Below are 19,798 nucleotides of genomic sequence, written 5' to 3' on the forward strand. Positions count from 1 at the left end.
TTTACTGAGTCACTCACTGCTCATCATAATGTAGTTACCACCTAGTCTAAAATGATGAATGTAGGAGACAGCATCAGTGATTTGCCCCCAGTGATTTGTCTTTCTTCTGCTGGAAAGACACGGTGGTAACAGTTTTAGGTGGGCAACTACCCAAGGGCTATGGACACAGTTTCATTAAATGCTTAGCAAAAAAATAACAAATCTTTGAAAGAAAATAAATCTCAAGACTGAGGAAAAAATGCATTCCCAGGCTAATTGTCTCTTGGCTGTTTAGAATAAAGAAATAGAACTTCCTCTCTGAAAAAGGTACAGATTTCTAATGGCTAGTGATAATAATTCTATAACTGGAGGAAAAATTCCCTTTAGAAATAGATTTAACTACAACATTTTTCCCTTTAATTCCTCGCTGTGCACAAGTTACCCCCCTCAGAACAACCCCAACAGAACTTCCCAAAAAGCAAATAGAAATCATCCTCTTAGAGTTAAGCCACCTAAGAGTTTAGCCTCACACTCAGCACCAGCATCCATCTCAAGGCAAAGAGTAAGGCAGGCTCCAGAATTAAACCAGACACACATATACAGGAAAGAATATAAACACTTTCTGAGGTGTTCCCAGTACAGAAAGAAGAATTTGAGAAACATCTCTGAAATATCTTCCTTGGGAGTGTATAGCAATGAGTGTTACAGTGGGTTGATCAGCATTTCTGAGACACCTGCCCATCCCACCCTGCCCTTCTTCCTTGGCCTGCTCTGTATAGATTTGCTCCACAATGTGCTGTCTTCTGTGACCACTGCACTTTTATGTGCTGATCAGAGTCATGAGGCAGGCTGGAAGCCTCAGAGAATTGGAATTTCTGTTTTATATGGACTAAAAGAATAAGGAATATGTTATTATTTTGGCACAGAGTCAAGTTATGGTCTGGGACAATACAGGAACCTGTGTGAGTGTCTTAGAAAGAGAAGTTTCTGTTTGATACACAGAGTAAATTTTAAAAAACCCCTTATGTTGTAAAATAGTTACTTGGAGTTTGTAAATTGCTGATTCAAAATGTTATTAAAAGTAAGCTTGCTTGTTGAGGAATGTGAGAGAGATTTTGGAATCTAAAGACTGCAATTAAAATAAAAGTGAAAATTTTAACGTGGTTTTCTGAAAAGAAACCAAATATACATTACAAAACAAAGACAGTAGCATCTCATGAGGAGGAAATAGATCCAAGGAATGCTATGTCAAGCTGTTTACTTTATGATTATTTTGCACTCCATTAGATTCCACTTAAATGTTATAATTTTACAAAAGTGCTAAAATCACTAGTCAACCACTTCAATGAAACCAAAGCTTTCCACATTTTCTATTTTCTATTCCCAGTGACAGTTAATTCAGCTCTTCAAAGTATAAGATAAACGATGCAGGAGATGATAAATGATCCTCCCAAAAGGCTGAAAGAGGATAGCATCAAGATATGAGGAGGGCACAGCACTACTTACAGAAGTTAAGGGTTACACAGAAAGAGAGAAGAAAGCTGTCAGGAACTTTTGGGCAATAAATATCATTAAAACATTTCTGTATGGAGGAAATGTGGTTCCATTCATGAGAGAATCATTAAAAATTTCTTAAGTGTTTCTAAACACAACTCTCTGCTTCTGATTTGTGTGCCTAATTTATTCACTTCTACCTTTTCACTCAAGCTAAGTAGAACAAAACATCACAGCAGGAGCAGGGCAAAAGCTTTTGAATCCTGCTGTGTTTGCTCAAAAAAGCAAGTAAAGCTTTCCTACTAGGAAACAAAACACCTTTTTGAACTATTAAGGAAAAATGGCTTTTGCTCTTCAGCGCATACAAAAAGCTGTTTAACATAACTGTTTCAAAGATAAAGGTCATTTTGGAAATCAAAATGAACAAATTTGAAAAGTGGTAAATTTGAGTTATTATTTTGTCTTACTGATATTTCACAGCCCTGTGGGATAGCTACTTAAAAACATGCATAAAAGAAACATAGAGGACAAGTAAAATTCCTATGAATTTGTTTCATTTGTCTGGTAGCAGTTCTTCCTTTTAGATATATTAACTCTTCCTACACATATTTTGTTCTGAAAGTAACATACCCATACTAAATCAAGGTCTCTATTGCCTGAAACTGGTGAGATTTTCATTGGTGTTTTTTGGCTGGCTGGGGGGTTGGTTTGATTTGGTTTTGTGGTATTTTCTGTTTTAAGTATAGGGTATATCACAAAGATCTTTTCAAGACAAATATCATGGTGCAACAGACATATCCACCTTAAACTCATCATTATTCATTTCACCTGCTCTCTAATTCTGAATTTGCACCAGTTTGACCAAGAGCAGACAGCATAAGAGTAACAGGTTTGTTATTTAACTGCTGTAGACAGTTTAAAACCTACAGGTCTTCAAAATCAATAGCTAATGACCATAGAACACTGACTAAACACTGAAAAATCTGAAGCCAAAGTGTCCCACATATAAGAGAAAACACATTTCATCAAGATGGTGAACTATTTAGAATAGATATGAAATAGCAAAGGTAAACTTGAAATGCCACATTTTTCTTTCAGATCACTCAAAGATTAAAGTGAACATGTTTAGAGAGACATGACTGTTTGAAATGTTTATAGAGAAAACATTTGCAAGATGATACATAGATTCCAACAAAAATACAGTACAAGTTCAGACACCAAATGGCAAAACAGTGACTAAGTCATTCATAAAGGCATGCACCAGCCCTGTGCTGCTTCCCTTCACCTTGCAGAGAGCAAGAGAGATTTTCTTGGTTTGTTCATAAGCTTCCAGGCCACACTTATTTAAAAGGCGTATTTCTTGCCTGAAGTTATCAAAAGCCCTGGAGGATTACTGGTACCTGCCCCCTTCCCCATCCCATTTCTTCCTTCCCACCTCTCTCCTTTTTCACTGCACAAAATACACAATCAATTAGACTGTAGTCAGCTGTGAGTGCATTTAAAAATATCTGGCTTTAGTTCTGCAATTTTTTGATCTAGGGAAAAAACATTCCAAATGTGCAATTTTGACCATTTTTGAAAATTGTATTTGCTAACAGCAAACTTGAATAATTTGTACCAGAATATTGTTTAACAGCTCAGAATTGTGGCCATCAGAACAGGTAATACAGCCCCACATGCCACAAGCTGACAGCCTGGCTGGTTGTAATTTCTGCACCAGCACATCACAGTCTGACTCTCTCTTCTTTCTGCAAACTGTAAAGAGAAGCATTTGGCACAAACATTTAAGCAGGTGAAAATGAAAAAGCCAAAGTTAGCTAGTCTAGCCAATCTTTTTGTCCTTCTACTCTTCTAGAAAGCTGTACACAAAATATTTCTTGAAACTTTTTTTTCAAGAAGGAAAAAAAACCAAAACAAAACCAACATCTTTTGGTACCATGTTCTGCAACTATCCAAGCATGAACAAACTATGGACATAGTGCAGTGTCATAAAATAGCATGTTACCTGCAGGCTTGAAATTGAATTTTCCAAGCTCCATGAGCAAGGAAATTTCAAATACATCTAGTATCATAAAATTAGATTCTCCCATCCTCATATTTCTTGGTTTTTAAGCTAAAAAGTGGCTGAGATACATTAGTGAAGTTCTAAGCTCTGTGGATGCCCTCACCATTCTTCAGAAGCTATTAAGTGAAAGATCACTTCACTTATAGCTTTCATTAAAAACAGAACTTTCATCATCATCCATGAATGTTACTGACAGTGATGTCAAACTGACTAACTGCTGTGACATTTCTTATTGAAAGTGCTTTTCCAAGAGCAATAAGAATGACTTGGACAAGTGAGTGTTGCAATTGCCCAGCATATTCTATTCCTTTTTATCATTTTAATACTTTTTTACCAAATGCACAAAACATCACCTAGATTTTCTAGTTTCTGAAAGCCTTGATTATATTTGTGAAATACACAAGGATGATGCAACAGGCATCAAGGAATTGTTAGCTTTGCCACAGTGGCTGTGCTGTCCTGGCTCTGGTGACACCATATCGATGCAGAAGTGGTTTAAAGGCAAGAGCACATTGTATGGAAATTATGCAACCTGCTAGAGAAGTCAAATGCTGAATGTGTTCAGGGGTGTGTTGGTAGATACAGTGGGGAGCAGTGAAAGGGTTCCAGCTGTGCCATGGGTTCTGCAGTCTCTACAACAGACCCAGAAATGCTTCACATGGAGTAACGGAGTGGGTTGGGTTTTGTTTTTAATCCCTACTATTATTTCAAATTGTTGATAAAACAGCCTCCCTGTTGTTTGCAAGTGGAAGGCTGCTGGATGCCTGGCATGTTAAACAGCTGATGTGTTTGAAGAGCTGCTCTCAGCAGGTACCTCAAGCTGGGCTCAAAGCCAGGCACCCTCCTCTGGGGCCCGCTCAGAGCCCCGTGACAGTGAAGAGTTTCACTGATCACCGCCTGTACCACACCCACACCACCATGGAAACACTGGTGAAGCACTGGTGACTACTTGGAATGACTAGGATTTGATTAAAATATTTTACCTTTTGTGCCTGAGGGAGCTGGAAAACAACAAAACAGAACAAGCAATTATACATTAAATTAATCTGAACAGGCACTTTAGCTGCTGTAATAATAAAAGCATAAACATAGTATAAAACAAAGTGTAAAGGAAACTAGAGGAACTAGGTTTACATTGCCAATTGATTCAACTTATTGAGGGCTTATTAACTGACTATGATTTGGCAGCTTCTCTACAAGGTATCACAAAAGCACCATGACATTTGTTAAATACTACCACACCAAGAAAAGGATTGTTTTCTCATCAGATATGGTATCACACCTGAACTGTGAAGTAATTCCATCTTCCTGTACACAAATATAATTCAACATAGAGACAGTTTTGGTTTTAAATGAAACTGACATTAAGAGGAGATCATCATATTAAAGTAGAAGGTTGTATCCTCCATGACAGAGGAAAGAAAAACAAAATGGGAATAGAAAGTTAGTAAGTGCTTATGCAAACAGATTCCAATACATGCAGAATATACAATAATATATGCATAGAACAATACATTTCTGTGCTGTAAACACAAGTATGATTATATCTGCATATATGCAAATCAAATGCAAATGTTTATGCATATATGCATATTTGTACCACACAGATGTTATCAGACAAGAGTAGCCATACCTGGTTGTGTGCACAGTATTTACTGTAAGCAACAACTCACAGATAAAGGCATTGAGAGCAGGCAGCAGACTCCATCACATTTAAAAACCTTATTTATCAAGAGTTGAAAGATGGGTTCTGTTTTCACTTCAGAAAAAAGAAAACCCATTCTAACAGAGGAAGTCAGAAAACCAAACTGTTACAGGCACAATACAGTTTTCCCTTTTTCTGAATTCTCCTCCTCTTACTCCATACTTGTGGAGAAATTCACTCATGTAGCACTCCAGCCTTGTGCTAAGTGCACCTCCTCAGAAAATTTGTTTGTCCAACTCAAATTTTGTCCTTAAAGGCATCATCCGAACAAGGAAACAGGCAGGTGAATCGATGCCAAATGCAAAAAGACCTTCAAGATCTCTAGTGAGCTTCTGACCTTTTGCCCTTCCTCTGAATGAAAAATACAGAGAAAAATACCAAACTTGAACGCAGTCCTCTGTTAAAAGCAAATATCCACATGGTACCTCTCATGAAAGAGAACTGTCAGATGATGTCTAATTCACAAATACTGGAGCAAACAGCCACAATTTCTGTTTCCACAACATAAAATGTAACAAAATTCACAGCAGGAAGAAATGCTACAGGGTAAAATTCTTTAATCCTAAAACGGCAGTGATCCAATATCAAAATACAAACCAGGATCACATTAAAGTATGACTTGTATGCGTTTCAAAAAAAAGCCTTTTTATAAAATAAATTACTATATTGAACACTATAAAAGGGTTGCTGCAGAAATTGCAGCTATCTGTGAATTGTAAACACATGACCTAAATCCTGTATAACAGGTTAGAGCAGTTTAAAGCCTTTCTGAAAGTTTAACTACTTGTTAGTTTTTGACTTAATTACTTTGACTCTGACAAGTGGAAACTTTTTCTTTTTTACATTCAAACAAGAGGAGAAATTTGCAATATGATTTTCATTTTTTTTTTTTTTTGATTTACCAAATACAGTCAGGCATATGCAGTTAGGTCATGTTTTGCCAAGTGACAGAGTTACAGTCAGATGGATTGAAGTGAGGATTTCCTATTAAGAACTACCACACAAACTGGATGCTTCACGCTTTTGAACACAAAGTGACCCCTAATGCTCTCAGATAATTTTCAAGAGCACATTAATAAGCATTTACAAACTAGAGTTATTTATTATCTGCTGCTGAATTCAGTTAGACCATTTATAAGATTTTACAAAATCAAGAGCATTGCCATTCTCTGAAATATTGTAGTCACAATGATTAAGAATAATAAAGTCAGCAGATCATGCTTTTTCCAGGGCTGGAATTCTTGACACATTTCACCTAAGCTTAAAAATCCAGGTTCAAAGTCTTTCCTCAATAAAAAACCAAAGGACAATTAAAAAAATGTCCTTATTCCCATCATATAAATATTCATCCTATTGCTGAATTGAGACTTGGCTGTTACAAGGTCCTGTATGTCAGCAATTCAGTTTATTCAGTTTTTCAATATTTGCTATGTATTCCTTTGAAATAAACTGTGGAGTTTTGTCTGACATTACCCTTCTGGGAGGCCATAGGAAACAAATCATTTTCCTAACAATAATAGCAATAGTCCTCTGGTCTGACCCTTTATTGAGCAGTGTAAGAGCTGCCTGTCTGTGTTAAGAGCCAGCAGGTGCCTCTGATTGTGCTTTGCTTCACTCCCTGCCAAGAGGCAGCTTTGCAGCAAACTGTGTGATCTCTCCCTGGCCCTCCAGCACTGCAGGTATTTCTATTCTACCTCCCCCCTGGCAAACTGTGCCCTTTTGATAGTTTCATTCAGCTCCAGCCACACCAAAGTACCTCCTGATCCTGTTTGTTTTGCATTGGTGTCTCTCCCTCCCTCAGGTGCTTGTCCCCAAACAATGCACATAACATAGATCTGTTTTACCTGCTCCCAGTTTGACATCTGGGTAAAGAAAGTTTTGCTAAAATTATTGTGGCTGGGAGGACACCGGGCCATTTGCTGGCTCCTGGTTCACCCAGCTGTGGCTCAGGAGGAGCTGTCTGAAGGAAATTGGACCTTGCCCCACAAATCTGCTTAGGAAGAGACCTTTGCTGTGCTGCCAGGTACAGCACAGACAGGACCCAGCAAACCTGTAAGCTCCAGGGGAAACCTAAGAGAATTTTCTGATTTAAAAAAGCAGACTTAAGGATCTTGATGGAAATATGCAGATTTTGCTTCAACCTAAAAAAAATTCTTAAAGAGCAAGACTAAAGCATGGAGCGTTGCAAGAACACAGGTAAAAATGTAGTGGGATTTCTTTTCAAACTCCTTTTAACCAGAAAAAAAAAATTCTTTACTAAATACATTTTCTTATTCTATTTTGTATTACAAATAAAAAATTACTCTCAGAAACTGGAGGCCCCCTGAGGTTCACAATTTGCTTTATGCCAGTAAGATATGTTGAGAATTCCACGTCTAAATTCAGGTCAGCCTGGGGTCCCGTCACACAATGTAGAACAGAATAAATAACTGCAGGAGGTTTCTCAATACTGATGTTGCACACACTGTCATGCTTTCCACATTTGCAAATAATCTAGTATTGTTTTGAGCCCTTCATGGAAATGTGTTTGGTATTACCAGAAAAATTAAAATTGGACACTAATAATGTGGTAAAAAACCCCAAGACAGGCCAAGGGATCCACCACCACAGACTTTGCACTATTTTTTGTATCAGATAAAACAACACATAACAAAAATAACACATATCATTAAGATTTTAATGTTCCGTTTCTATTTTTTCTAATTATTTAATGCAGTTGTTACAAAAAGTATACTATTTCAATTGAAACTATTCAAAACTTTGAAAAATAAATAAAAACTCTTATTTTACATTCACTGACCTTATTTCCACAGTCCTCCCTGCCAAGTTTTAAAAAGTCACCAGTCACAGTAAAACAGCCCCACTGACTTGATTGCTCCAAAATCAGATACAATACAAATCAATAGAAAGTAACTGCAAACATGTCGGTAAATAATCAGCAAGTCTGGAAATGGTTTTGATAAAACAGACATTTATATAAATACCTTCTGAGCTGCACTAAATTTAACCTTAATGCATTGCTAAATGTATGATGTTTCTAATGGTCATGTTCCTCCCATCCATGCCACATAGTGACTCTTTCTTTGACATGGCTCAGAACTTTTACTTTTCAAAAATACATTTTCAGGAAAGATATGGAGAAAAAGCAAAGCATTTAATACATTGCTAGCAGGTTTCCTCAGCTCTTCCCATAAATAGCAAAAACTTGGGGAAGAATAGAAAGAATATTCCAGTTTTCAGTTTTGAGCAGAAAATGTAAACTTTCTGTTTTAAAATCTACTTATTCAGTTACTATTAAATATAGCATTTAAATATGATTTTGATAATTTTTTGTAATCTATGCCCTTATTCCCCCATCTAAGTACTACCGGCATCATACAAAATGATATCCACACACAGAGGAAGAAATAAAATTTAGCCTCCTACTGGGATGCTCCTGACATTAAAATTTCAGTATAAATATTAGAAGAGTGACATAAACCTGCAGCTTACTAGGCCAACATCTCTAAGGAAATGTACTTGATTTTTCAAGGGATTTAAGACCAATCCTTCATTGTTCACATAATTGTTTCACTGTGCTACCACATATTTTTCAGTAACTACAGCATTTTAGTCAAGGATAGATTGTGCTCTGCATGCAAAGTACACTCATCAAAGGAAATCTAAATGTTGCTATGGAGAAGAGAGTCATAAAACAAAGATAAAACTTACAATTCTAGTTCTCTCTTTAAAAAGAGTTCCTATAGATGACAGAAAGGAAAGAATTTAGCTTCTGTGAAATATGAAAAAGAGAACACAGAGGAGCTGTAAAGGCATTGAATTGGAATTAGGAAAAAGCAAAAAAAATACATAGACTTAAGATCTTTGTAATAAAATGGCTCCATTCTTTGAAGATTTCATACCTTTTCTAAAATACATTAATTCCTTATTAATGCAAACGACTGAAGAATTCCCACAGCAGTCTAGGAATCTTGTTTTTAAAATGAGAATCAGCACAAAAAAGGATCTAAATGTTCTCAACTTTTAAAGAAGTTATTAAAGTTATATCTGTCTGCATCTGCTCTCTGAATTTCATGGCAAAATTAACAGAAAAAAAAATCCATACTCATATATTCTGTGAGTCTGTGGCTGTGATTATTTTACTTGTATAAACTAAATGTTCTCTTTTTAATGAATGCAAAACATTTACAGGAAAGATTATACTTACACTAATCCAATTGATTACCTTTAAATGCAAAGTTTGGTTAAAACCTTATTAAAAATATTTTTTAAAGAATTATGCTAATTATACAGGTAAGCCACAGGACAACAAATGAAAGCATCAGAAACAATTAATGAATCAGACAATTCACAAGCATTCCACACACCATGGTCAAAATTTTGGCCTCATGCTTGTGTTTAAAGGGAGTGAGTCCTATTTTCATTATTACACCAATAACTAAATACTTCTAAGCATAAAATATTTGTCCACAATTAATTCTGCTTATATGTGCAAACATATATTCTGTATAAACATTACTAGATTTATAATTCCCTATAGAAATTACTGATACAACTACTCTCTTATCTACGATGTAGAAGATCTATTCTTCCTAATTAAAAATTGTACAAACGTTAATGCATGGAATTTGAATAATTTTTTAAATATAGACAACTCCAAAGAAAACTTGTGGTTGTAAGATACACATCACTGATACTAAGTGATGCAATTGACATTAAAATTTGTATATCTATTGTCTAGTCTTTTTATCTCTTACAGAAAAAAAAGGGAGAAAGAGAAGGAAGGAAAAAGGAATCAGCCTCAGAAAATGGGTGCAAATACACATATTCATTTGTTCATCTCACATAAAGGCCCTTCCACATATGGAAAAAAAGACAGGTTCTTTGACAGTCCTCCTAGAAACAAAAAAATTAATCCTTGATCATAAATCCTCTTAGGAGCCAGTCACACATCCTCTTTCTCTCACAGTAAAATCAAAGGCAACCCAAGCAAGTCTCACACAATAACTACTAGAGTCAATGAGGATCCTGCAATGAGTTTAGTGGGGTTTTGATCTTGCACTGTATTAATTCTCACTTGCTCTACATATCAATGTAAGACCAACATCTAAAGATGAAAGAAGATCATCTTTCTGAAGATAGATGAAAGTGTGCTGATCTAATGGATGTGTAAAGCAAGCCAGAATGTCTTCTAAAAAATCAAGTTTCCTAATTGTGTTTGTGATTTTTAGCATGTCACTCTGATTGTACAAAATGGGATTGTACTTACAGAAGAGATGTCATGCTCTGCTGTCTGTTTTACAACCATCCAGCACAGCCCAAGAAGGGAATGGCTATAAGAACATGTATAGTTGAATTATGCCAAACCATAGGTTTTTCCCCATCTTTTCTCATACAGTAATACCATTTCTTGTGTGTCCAGAGCGCTGCTCAGCCAGAAGCAGTGGAAGGTGCATCCAGACTCATTTTCCATTCCATTGCTCTGTCCTTCTCCCCTACTGTCACAAATAATCTGGACCTTTTAGGGCTCTTAGAAACCCAAGATAATTTCTCCTTTGCTGTATGGAGATCACAGCCTCACAGGAAAGAAGCTTTTTACAGTGACAAAAGGCTTTTATAACTTTAAAGCTAAGTTGGAATTAAGCACAATTCATACCAGACAGTTTTACCTCGTGGATCTTGCATTTAATAAAGAAGAATCTTTTGCTGACATTTACATGCAAATGGCATCATTTCAAGTTCCCAGCATTTTGGACTGTGATCACAAAATGTGCAATGAAGAAACAGACAGGAAGTTACTTATGTCAAGCAGCTTCCTGTAGAAGCATTATTGCAGGGGACACTATTTACAGGTATGAAGACAAAAGTGACCCATTATAAAGGTCACACATAATTTTGTGTCACACATAATTCAGGGTTAAGAATAAAAAAATAATTGGATTCTGTAAAAAAACTGCCCTAATATCAGAGGACTGACAGGACTTATTTACACTATTTAATTCAAGATGATTTTGCTTTCCTTTATCTTCATTTAAGCTTCTTATTGAGGCAGTTTTTGATTTTATTTTTTTACTTTATAATGAAATCAATGAACTTCGAATTGAAAAAACAATTAGCTTTAGCTAATGCCAGTGCAAAACAAGGCACCTGCAAAACTACTGTGAAATGTTTAGCACACAACACATGAAGAAAAGTAGAAAAATAACTGATTGATTTCAAATGTCTGAAATTCAGCTTACACGACAAGAAAAATCAAGCAGAAGGAAGAAAATCATCAATAAGGAGGATCTCATCAATAAGGCTGTGTATACAATTAATCTATCTGCTTTTGCTAACTAGAGGACTAAATTGATCTTGTAAGGAATGAATTTGTGCTGCAAAAGGTTCTAGGAATATCAAAGCTAAGGAAAATGGAGCTGTGTTTGGAGGAGAGGAGGTTGTAATTAATGGAACTTACTCTTTCTCTTACTTGCTTCAAGAGAAGTCCTTCCAAAAATGTTTTGAGATTAACTTTTTGATTCTAGAAGTTTGATGCAAAGACTGGAACCAGTACAAAGCTCTAAGTGCTGGAACCAATTATCTTTTAGAATGAAAACACTGGATCATTTTTAGAGGGAACAAACTGCTTTAGCTGCCTAACAAACACATTCAGAATAATTATTGTATTTTATTGGGTATTTTTTCTCCCCCATTAATTGCCTCTGAATGAGCAGAAATGTTGCACAGATTATGTATTTAGCTGGCACAAAACACCTTGGAGGCAATGTCAGTGAGCAATGGCCCAGAACTGCTCTGTGAGGAGCAGGAGGCTGCAGGGCAGAACAAGATGGAGCCACAGGCTCATAGGGTCATTTGAGCTGATAAACAACAGGAGATGGTTTCAAAGGAGGAAGGGCTGCACAAAACTATTAGGATCATTTCATTTGCTGAGAAGAAATCCACAGATATTATAATAGTTCAAGGGCACCAGAAACCAGCAGGAAATGCAGCTTCTGCACAACAGTTAAATGAGAAGCTTCAAACCTTTCAAAAATCTTGATTCCCTTTCAAATAATCTTTTTTCTTATTTGTCAGCTTGCCTCTGAAAGGGCAAAATACTGACAAGTCCATCTCAAATCACATCTGAAAAAGTTCAGATGAAGCATAAAGAAAAAAAAGGAAAAAATGTGCAAAAAACTGCATAAAAATACTACATGAAGCCCAGGCAATGAGCTCAGGTAGATGTTAAAATGTGCTGTTCTGCTTTATCAGGGAAGAGGGATGCTCCCAGAAACCAGGAACAAATCTCGATAAAAATTTTGTCCAGGTTTTGTATAAAAATTTGAGAATCAAATGCTCAATGTGTATTTTGGAAATAAATTAATATTATGCTAAAATACTATGCAAGGTGACCACCATGTGGTTTCAGGTTCACATGCCTAAGCAGAGCAACTGATTTTATTAGCTAGCAGAGATGTACAAGATCAGAAGGCAGGTTTAAGTCTCTTAACTGCTAAAAGCATTGTTTTTAAACTATATGATAAAACAAAGAATTAAAAAGAACTCTTAGAAAACTCCATTATTTAATGTTGTGAAATCTCTTGGCTGGATAAGCTCCTAATATATAAATAGATTCTTTTTTCTATAAATTTTTCTATCATCTTGTGGGGAGGTTGGTATTACAGACATGGTTAATGCTGCCATCATAAATAACAAAGGCATCATCAATGCTGCATCCTGGTCACTAGCTCTGCTTTGAGGACCAGATTCTGCCTTTGTACCCTACTAAAAAGCACAAAGCTAATGCATCTCACCATTCTAGTTTCACATTGAGATTTTACAGCTACACTTCATTGAAACAGCCATGGAGTATTTATGGACTCTTCATACTGCAGGATGGGTTCTAAACTTTCTCCTGATGGCACTGATGTTGCTGAAGGTCATTTACTAACTGGATAGATCATCTTTAAACTAATCTTTCATGGAAATTTCTGCTTGGAAAGATCTGATCTGACAAAATACGGTGGTGTGGACCAAGGCTAGACACCTGGTTGTCAAGAAGCAAGAGCATCAGTGAGAAATATCCTGTTATTCCTTATAAAGTATATTTCAGAATAATTTCTCTGCAAATAACCAACTTCTAAGAAAGTCATAATCACATAATGGTTGTGATAAACACAAAATTCAATGTTTATGCTTATTGTGCATATATGACTGGGTTGTATGCAAAAACTCCTCGTAATACAAAAAGAGCTATAAATAACTGAAGACTTCTATATCTGCAGAAGAATAGACAAAAGAGAAGATTATTTCCATTTATTCTCTATTCTCCTTTTCTGCACTGAATTCTGCCACTGAACCAAAGCTCAAATAGTACCAATAATTGAATAAGCCTTTCTTATTATTGCAGGTTTTTACTCCAGCAGTGCAGATAAATTACATTTCATCTTCACTGCCCTGTTCCTTCCAGAAAGTCAAGGAATGATAAATATGAGATCAAAGGATGGGATTTAGTACATTATACTAAAATCATTGCTTTCCTACATTATCATTTACCCTAAAAACATATTATGTGAAAACTAAAGATGAGAATATGCCAGAAAAAATAATATATCAGACAAAATACCTACAATTTCCTTATAATTAACTCAATTTCACTCAGAGTAGAGGCAGTAAAACAAAAGATGAATGTCTTTATGAAAGACTGAAATGAGGACAGGACAGATCTGTCCTCCTAAATGCTGGATTCACCATGGCATGTAGGGATGTAGAATCAAATTCTTTCTCTAGTCTGTGTCTCATCAACTTTTGATCTTATTTCTGTGTCACAACAAAACTAGACAATTCCTTGTGAAATAAGGTGGAAATGCAGAGCATCCTCTTAGTCAAAGGCACTGTAAGTCATTGGCAGAGCCCAGCTGGAAATGGTCCCAAGCTGCTCTATCTCCAGTGTGCAGGTGTCTGCAAGTGGGACCAATACCCTTTTGGCATGAATACTCCTGTTAATCAAATTCAACAGCAGAGCAATTCTTTGTCATTTGTACACAGTAACTGGTGGGAGAACATCCAGCAGGTGAAACCTACTGACATTTGTAGTTCTATGGATTTTTATTCAAACACATCCAATCAGTTTTCATCTCAGAAGCCAGTTTCAATTATTTATCAGCAGTTCTGGCTAACCAGGGAGGACCCAGTTGACTGCAAGTTACAAAACATTACACCTGTCTAGAGCAAGAATCAAGGAGGGAAAGCCTTTGACACAGTTTCCCACAGCATTCTCCTGGAGGAGTAGGCTGCTCATGGCTTGGAAAGGTGAACATTTGCTGGGCAAAGAACTGGCTGGGTGACTGGGCCCAGAGAGTGCTGGGGAATGGAGTTACATCCAGCTGGAGCCAGTCACCAGTGCTGCTCCCCTGGGATCAGTGCTAGGGCCACTCTTGTTTAATGTCTTTATCAGTGCTCTGGGTGAGGGGATGGAGGGTACTCTCAGTACATTTACAGATGGCTCCAAGTTAGGTGGGAGTGTTGATCTGCTGAGGGTAGCAGGGCTCTGCAGAGGGATCTGGACAGGCTGGGTCCATGGGCCAAGGCCTGTGGTGTGAGGTTCAACAAGGTAAAGATGGGTCCTGCACTTGGGTCACAACAGCCCCACACAGCACTCCAGGCTTGGGGACAGAGTGACTGGAAAGCTGCTCAGTGGAAAAAGACATTGGGTTGTAAGTCAAAAGGAGGTGAAGCGGAGCCCAGGTGGCCAAGAAGGCCAGTGGCAGCCTGGCTGTATCAGTGACAGTGTGGCCAGCAGGACCAGGGCAGTGATTGTCCCCCTGTACTGGGCACTGCTGAGGCCACAGCTCAAATCCTGGGTTCAGTTTTGGGCCCCTCACTACGCAAAGACATCGAGGGGCTGGAGTGTGTCCAGAGAAGGGCAAGGGAGCTGGGGAAGGGGCTGGAGCACAAACCTCCTTGGGACTGGCTGGGGTGTTTGGCCTGGAGAAAAGGAGGCTCAGGGGGAACTTATGGCTCTACAGCACCTGAAAGAAGATTGTAGCCAGGTGGGGTCAGTCTCTTCTCCCAGGTGTAACAAGTGACAGGACAAGAGGAAGCAGCCTCAAGTTGCACCTGGGAAGGTTTAGGTTGGATATTATGAAATATTTCTGCCTAATGGAATTCCCTCAAATCAAGTTTAACCAAACACAAGCAAGAATTCCATGATTCTTGAGACCTAGAGACTTGTGTGGGAAATCTGTAGAAGGGGGTACTACTGTTTGAAAGACCAGTAATGAATTATTGCATTGACCTACCCTGTCTTACTATGTCCTTTCATTCTCTGCCCTTTTAAAGCAACTGGTCATTCTTACCTATTACTTTAAATATAAATTATATGAGGAAGGAATTGTTATTTAATTCTGTAATCATCCATCATCTACTGTGGCAGGACTTTGGTGATTTATTAAAATTGGCAGGTCATGATAATAATATCAGCGGTGGTCAGTGGCAAAAGTGGAGTTGAAGTCAGTGATATGAAGAAGGTGAAAACCCACATTAAAACTATCAGTGCAGTCCAAAACCAAGAGTGACCTTAGAAAAACAGTAAAAGACAGGATAGTCACAGGATTCTGCAGGAAAGGAAGTGGAAAGATAATTACATTGTACAATAAGAAGCTGATATGGGTATTGGGAAACAGTTATTTTTTGAAAAAAAAAAAAAAAGATCATGACCAAGGAGAACAATTTCTTCAACTGTAATTTAGTTTAAATATCAGAACATGTAGTAAATGAAAATGTGGGAGAAGGTTAGACAGGGGTCAAAGCACTTAAACATGGTAAAACTTACTTGTTTTCATTGGAAGTATTATTTAAAATAAAAATCTAAGTAGTAAAATAATCCTTTATCAAATACTGAGAATATTTCAAAAAGATGAGACTTTACTTTGTTTGAAGCAATATTTCTGTAGGAACTAATCTGATTCAAAATTAGATATTTAATCTCTCTTTCATCCAGTGATAAAAGATGAACAGAGACCAAGGTCAAACTGAAGTTATCTCATCATATAAATAATAAAATACTAGAAAAGAGAATCTTTGGGCAATTTAGAGCTAAAAGCCAAGATGTAGCACTCCTGTGATTTCCCTTCAATTGTTTAACCTAATGCTTGTCTTATTTGCACCACAGTGGGAGCAGAGCTGCTTAAGACCCAGCTTTGCTTTGGCATTACAGCTGCTTCCTGATGTCACAGGAAGATAAAAATAAATTCTATATAAAAGCCTCCAAGTGCAAAGAACTGTAAAATGCATTTAAAGACATCAACTGCATATCTCAAAGTTTGAAGAGAACAAATTGCATTCTGCATTTCTCATGTAAATGTACCGTATGGAAAATAATTATAATAGTAATCCGATTCAATGGAAATAAAGTAGTGTAATATTTATAGTCTGTGCCAGAGTTATAATGACTGTGGGGCGAGAAGTGAAGTGTCTCAGCATGTTCCACATGTTTTTAACACTGTTTCTAAAGGCTCTGGAGGCTATTAAATTTAATGAACCCATCTGCTATGAAATAGAGGTCCAAACATAATCAGTTTTCTCAGTGCCATGTAATACAGATGGCATTCCATGTTCCACATCCCCAGCAGGAAATTTTATGTTCCTCTTTAAGTGCAGGACTTTTAGTTTTGGTTTTGATGTTTTAAACTTCTTTTTTATGTATCACTTATAGCATTTTACAGTGTAAATACCATGTAGAGTACTACACATGAAAAGTGTTAATTCATTAAACTAAGTATTGCTATTTCCTTACAACAGTTTTTCTGTGACTTTGACAACTAGCAATTAGCTCTCTGTAGTAATGTTCTTTGCTTAATGCAATCATTGGAAATTGCCCTAATACTGTAAAGTTCCAGCATTAGCATTAGCAGTGGAGGAAAACAAACGTGTAATTTATCAAAAGAAGGAGTTTCCTTCAAAAAGCTGAAAGCAACACAATCTTGTGTCCATAATGTGTGCATAGGTGCTTCCTGTGATGAAACCTTACTTGCATGTACTCTGTTTCCATGGAATAATCATTCTTATTTTAAGCATCCATATCCCCACTAGGTCCTTATGGGCTTGATTTTCCTGCGCATGCCCCAGTTTTGATTTCAGGGGTCTCAATTTATGTGTTTTGTTGGGACACACTACACCCAGACTCCTGTCTTGGTGTGTGAATGTGGGAGCTAAGCACAAATATAAATGGCAGAAAACATTCCCTGCACTGATGAGCACCCTGCTGCTGAGCAGGAGTAAATCAGATGTTCATTTTCTAACATAAAAGAACAACATCCATTGTTGTTTTGAGCTGCATCTGAAAGACAATTGGAGAGCATGAATTCTGTTCAGTTTAGAGGTTCATTCACTGACTGTCTCCAGAACTCATTATGTTTTTTGACAGTTGACACAGAACTTAGTGAATTTGAAACAGTTCATGTGTTTCATGATAATTCATTTATTCTAGACCCAGCAGTAAAACAAACAGATTAGAACTGTTTGGGAGAAAATGAGATACTTAATTATAGCAACTGAAAAATTTGGGCCACAGAACTCATAAAAACGTTGGCTCAAATGCTTTCTTTTTTATGAGACTGCCAATGAAGATTTCCACAAACAGTGCACCAGTCACCAGCAAAAAGGGATATTGCACCTCCCTATAAATGTGTGCACAACCTGTTTTTGCAGGTTTTTCAGTAGTGCACATGCAGCTGCATGGATCAGCAGTGCCAATGGCTCAAGCACTGTCCCAGAGCCCCGAGGTCCCAGTGCAGACACATCAGAATGCCACTGCTGCAGCTGTGGTCCCATGGAAGCCTCAAGGTGAAATGGCCAGAACTGCTGTACTTTCCCAGGAAAATTAATCCAAACTGAAGTGCTGAATTAAAAGCATTTCCTGGGCTACTTTCTGCTTTTCTCCCGTATCAGAACCTTCAAAAGACCACTGAGATCTGTAGGAGAAAAAGCAGAGCTTGAAGAACCTTATTTTATGAACAATCCTACATGGTGGAAGGCCTGATATCCATGCATGGGATTTTTCTTCCCTAAACCAATTTGCTCAAATGTCAAAGTGAGAAAAGAAAATTCCCATGAGAACCTCAGAAGCACTTGCTGATGATGACATTCTCTGATAAAGACTTGTAAATTCTTAGAGATTAAGAGATGCTGGCCACAAAGGGAAGGTTAGAGCATGTAAGCAAATCCAAAGTGGGACTGGAAAAAAAGAAACATAGATTTCTAGTTCTTAGTGTATTAAAAAAAATAAAAATTATTGTGAGCAAATTTTCTTATCTCAGCTGCTGATTAATGACACTTGCTGACATTCAGTTCTGCAGTGATTACCAATATTTACTTACTTTAGACGTGCCTGAACATTCTGAACACACTGATCCATTTTAATGCCTACCAGTACTGCAATCTAGAAGTTACTTTTTTGAAACTGAGGCCTGGGGAACATTTACTGTTATAGAAATGCTAAATACACCCTCTTACTATAATAGCACAATTAACTTGTGCCACCAAAAGTATTTGAAGATATCTCTGGGAATAGAAGCGAGTGGAAATGGGGTACTATTTTATTTTTGTTACTTCATGAAAGCTCTTCTGTGCATTGAACACAAAGAAAACTGAGAATGGAAGAAGCACTAAACATTTTAATGCCTCACCAGAAAGTCCTGGGTAGAAAAATATGCCTAGAGTAACAGCTTTCAGTCTGGAGGGCCTTCTTGTATAACTCTGTCCATACATACATATGCGTATATATATATATATATATACATACATATATATATACATACATATATATATATATGTATATATAGTGCCTCTCTGGAACTGGTTTATAATTCTCCTTTGTCAGAACTGTATCCTCGAATTTAAATTTTCATGCACAAAACACCTGGATTCTGATGTGCCAGCTGGGAGGAATGAGCTTCCCGTAATTGTTAAATTGCTACTGCATTTCTGCAAAGAACTTGGATCAGAGTAAAAAGTATGCCTGCATAGTACTTGCTTTTTTTAGAGGAGTAAGATGAATAAATTCATCATCTTCTTCATCTTTTTAAAGGAGGAAGATGAATTTATTTTACCATCTACATAATAATGTAATTGTAACACCCATCATAAGCATTTTAGAAATGGCTATTAAAGGCTTTACTTCAGTGGAGCTATCTCCATTTACTGCCCCATAAAGAGAAATGAGGTTCTTGGTTGCCTTCCGAGGAAAGCATCAGTCTGTTGATCAGAAAATACTGTCAAATATTACCTCTTTCATAAAAATAAAGAAATGGGGAAAATATATTTATATTTACAAATACACATATATACAATAGCAACTGTAGATTTGAACTAGAATTGAACTAAAAGCCATAATAGAATGTATGTCTGTGGGGATAATGCAAGTGAAGAATCAGCACATGGTACTCTGACACAGAAGAAAATTACAAAGAGCAAAAGCACTCCCCATTCATATTATGATGAACCATGACCTGTAATGGCTCAGAACATTGCTGCTTTAAATGAACTCAAATTCTGGAGCATCAGACATTCATCCC

General features: G+C 37.0%; 1 protein-coding gene across 4 annotated transcripts in view; it reads right to left on the bottom strand.

Moving 5' to 3' along the window:
* CACNA2D3 (calcium voltage-gated channel auxiliary subunit alpha2delta 3) overlaps positions 1 to 19,798 on the bottom strand; it is a 454,430-nt gene that overhangs the window by 108,603 nt on the left and 326,029 nt on the right. For 3 of the 4 annotated variants that reach the window (XM_064723753.1, XM_064723749.1, XM_064723752.1), the window contains one exon: positions 4,522 to 4,539. The exons of the other annotated variant lie outside the window; for it this stretch is intronic. In XM_064723753.1, coding sequence (XP_064579823.1) covers positions 4,522 to 4,539 — 18 coding nt within the window. The remainder of the gene's footprint in view (positions 1 to 4,521; positions 4,540 to 19,798) is intronic. 4 annotated transcript variants of the gene reach the window in all.

Source organism: Zonotrichia leucophrys, chromosome 12 (genome assembly GCF_028769735.1).
Source record: "Zonotrichia leucophrys gambelii isolate GWCS_2022_RI chromosome 12, RI_Zleu_2.0, whole genome shotgun sequence".
In the NCBI taxonomy this organism is placed as follows: domain Eukaryota; kingdom Metazoa; phylum Chordata; class Aves; order Passeriformes; family Passerellidae; genus Zonotrichia; species Zonotrichia leucophrys.